General features: G+C 51.1%; 1 protein-coding gene across 1 annotated transcript in view; it reads left to right on the top strand.

Moving 5' to 3' along the window:
• Nucleotides 1–397: 397 nt before the first annotated feature.
• USH1C (USH1 protein network component harmonin) overlaps nucleotides 398–1,224 on the top strand; it is an 18,355-nt gene continuing 17,528 nt past the window's right edge. Inside the window, exons 1-2 of the mRNA XM_072421583.1 lie at nucleotides 398–956; nucleotides 1,044–1,111. Of these exons, the coding sequence (XP_072277684.1) occupies nucleotides 888–956; nucleotides 1,044–1,111 (137 nt within the window). The 5' untranslated portion in view covers nucleotides 398–887. The remainder of the gene's footprint in view (nucleotides 957–1,043; nucleotides 1,112–1,224) is intronic.

The following is a 1,224-nucleotide window of genomic DNA, read 5'->3' as shown; positions in this document are numbered from 1 at the left end:
AAAGTAGAAATCCCTAAAAGTATCGGAGATGATAATCTAGAGAAAGGACCAGAAAAATCCTTCCAATGGTTAGAAGTAGACGACTCTGATTTGTCAGAAAAGTTTATGTGAATCTGATGTGAAAAGAAAAGATTACTGATCTCATTTTAGAACCGGGCCCTAGGAATGACATTACCATATGAACACAGAATTATTAGGGGGGGGGGCTGTGCAGAGTACTGGTCTTATCAGTGATGGGTTTATTGGGGATAAGGTCCAGGAATGTCACCGCGCCCAAGTCATGTGATGCTGATGAGACGGGAAGTGGTGGGGTGACAGGTGGGAAGGTCGGGGGAGGGGACAGGTGGGAAGGTTTGGGGTTGGGTGGGAAGGTTTGGGCCTATGTGATAGGCTGTTAGTCTGGGGGGTTCCCGAACCCCTTTAGTTGGAATAGACCCTATAACTAGAGGCAATCTGTATACAGTGCACCCCCCAGGAATGTAATTTCCTGCCTTTAGCAGTTACCTGGTCATGTGATCACAGAAAGTGGCCCCTTCCATTAAGCAGGTGAGGATAAGTAGTGTGGCCCTTTTAACCTGTGACTGGTCACTAGACACCCCAAAGCCCTGAAACTGCGGCTGGGTGCCCCCATCTTGGATGTGATGTCAGCAGGCGAAGGTGACCCCAAGATTTAACCCCCCCACTTTAGAATAGTTGACAATTCTTTGGTTTTCAGGTTCTTGGTGCTGACTTTTTTCCCAATGTTGTAGATGGTGGGGTGTGCGGGCTGTTACCCGGGGTATAGCCGGAGGTGTGCGCTGGGAGGGTCTCTGCTCACCTCCGGCTGGGAAGGCAGGTAATGCGATCCGCTGTGAGAAGACTCAGTGCAGCCCGGCAGCTCCTCCGCCATGTGCTGCATCAATGAATGGCCCAAAAGATTCCTGAAACCCTTCTTCCAGCACCTCACCCAGCGCCAGGTATGGGGCCGCCAGGTATGGGGCCACCTGACGCCCAGCCAGTCCTGAATTATCACATTGTTCCTGAGATTGTGATTTCTCTTTTAGGTGGAGAAATGTGTGGACAACGAGGCGGAGAAGGATTATCTGTACGATGTGCTTCGTATGTACTACCAGTGAGTGTTACCCCGGGGTACATCATCTGCTGCCCCCCATAGACCTGTTTGGCAGGATAGACCAGAGGGGGTCATGGATACTCTGGGGCATGTATGGACAGGGAGGGTGCGTG

This window comes from Pyxicephalus adspersus, chromosome 9 (assembly GCF_032062135.1).
Source record: "Pyxicephalus adspersus chromosome 9, UCB_Pads_2.0, whole genome shotgun sequence".
NCBI classification, from domain to species: domain Eukaryota; kingdom Metazoa; phylum Chordata; class Amphibia; order Anura; family Pyxicephalidae; genus Pyxicephalus; species Pyxicephalus adspersus.
Note: the sequence above shows the minus strand (reverse complement) of the source record. Positions and strands in the feature narration are given on the sequence as shown.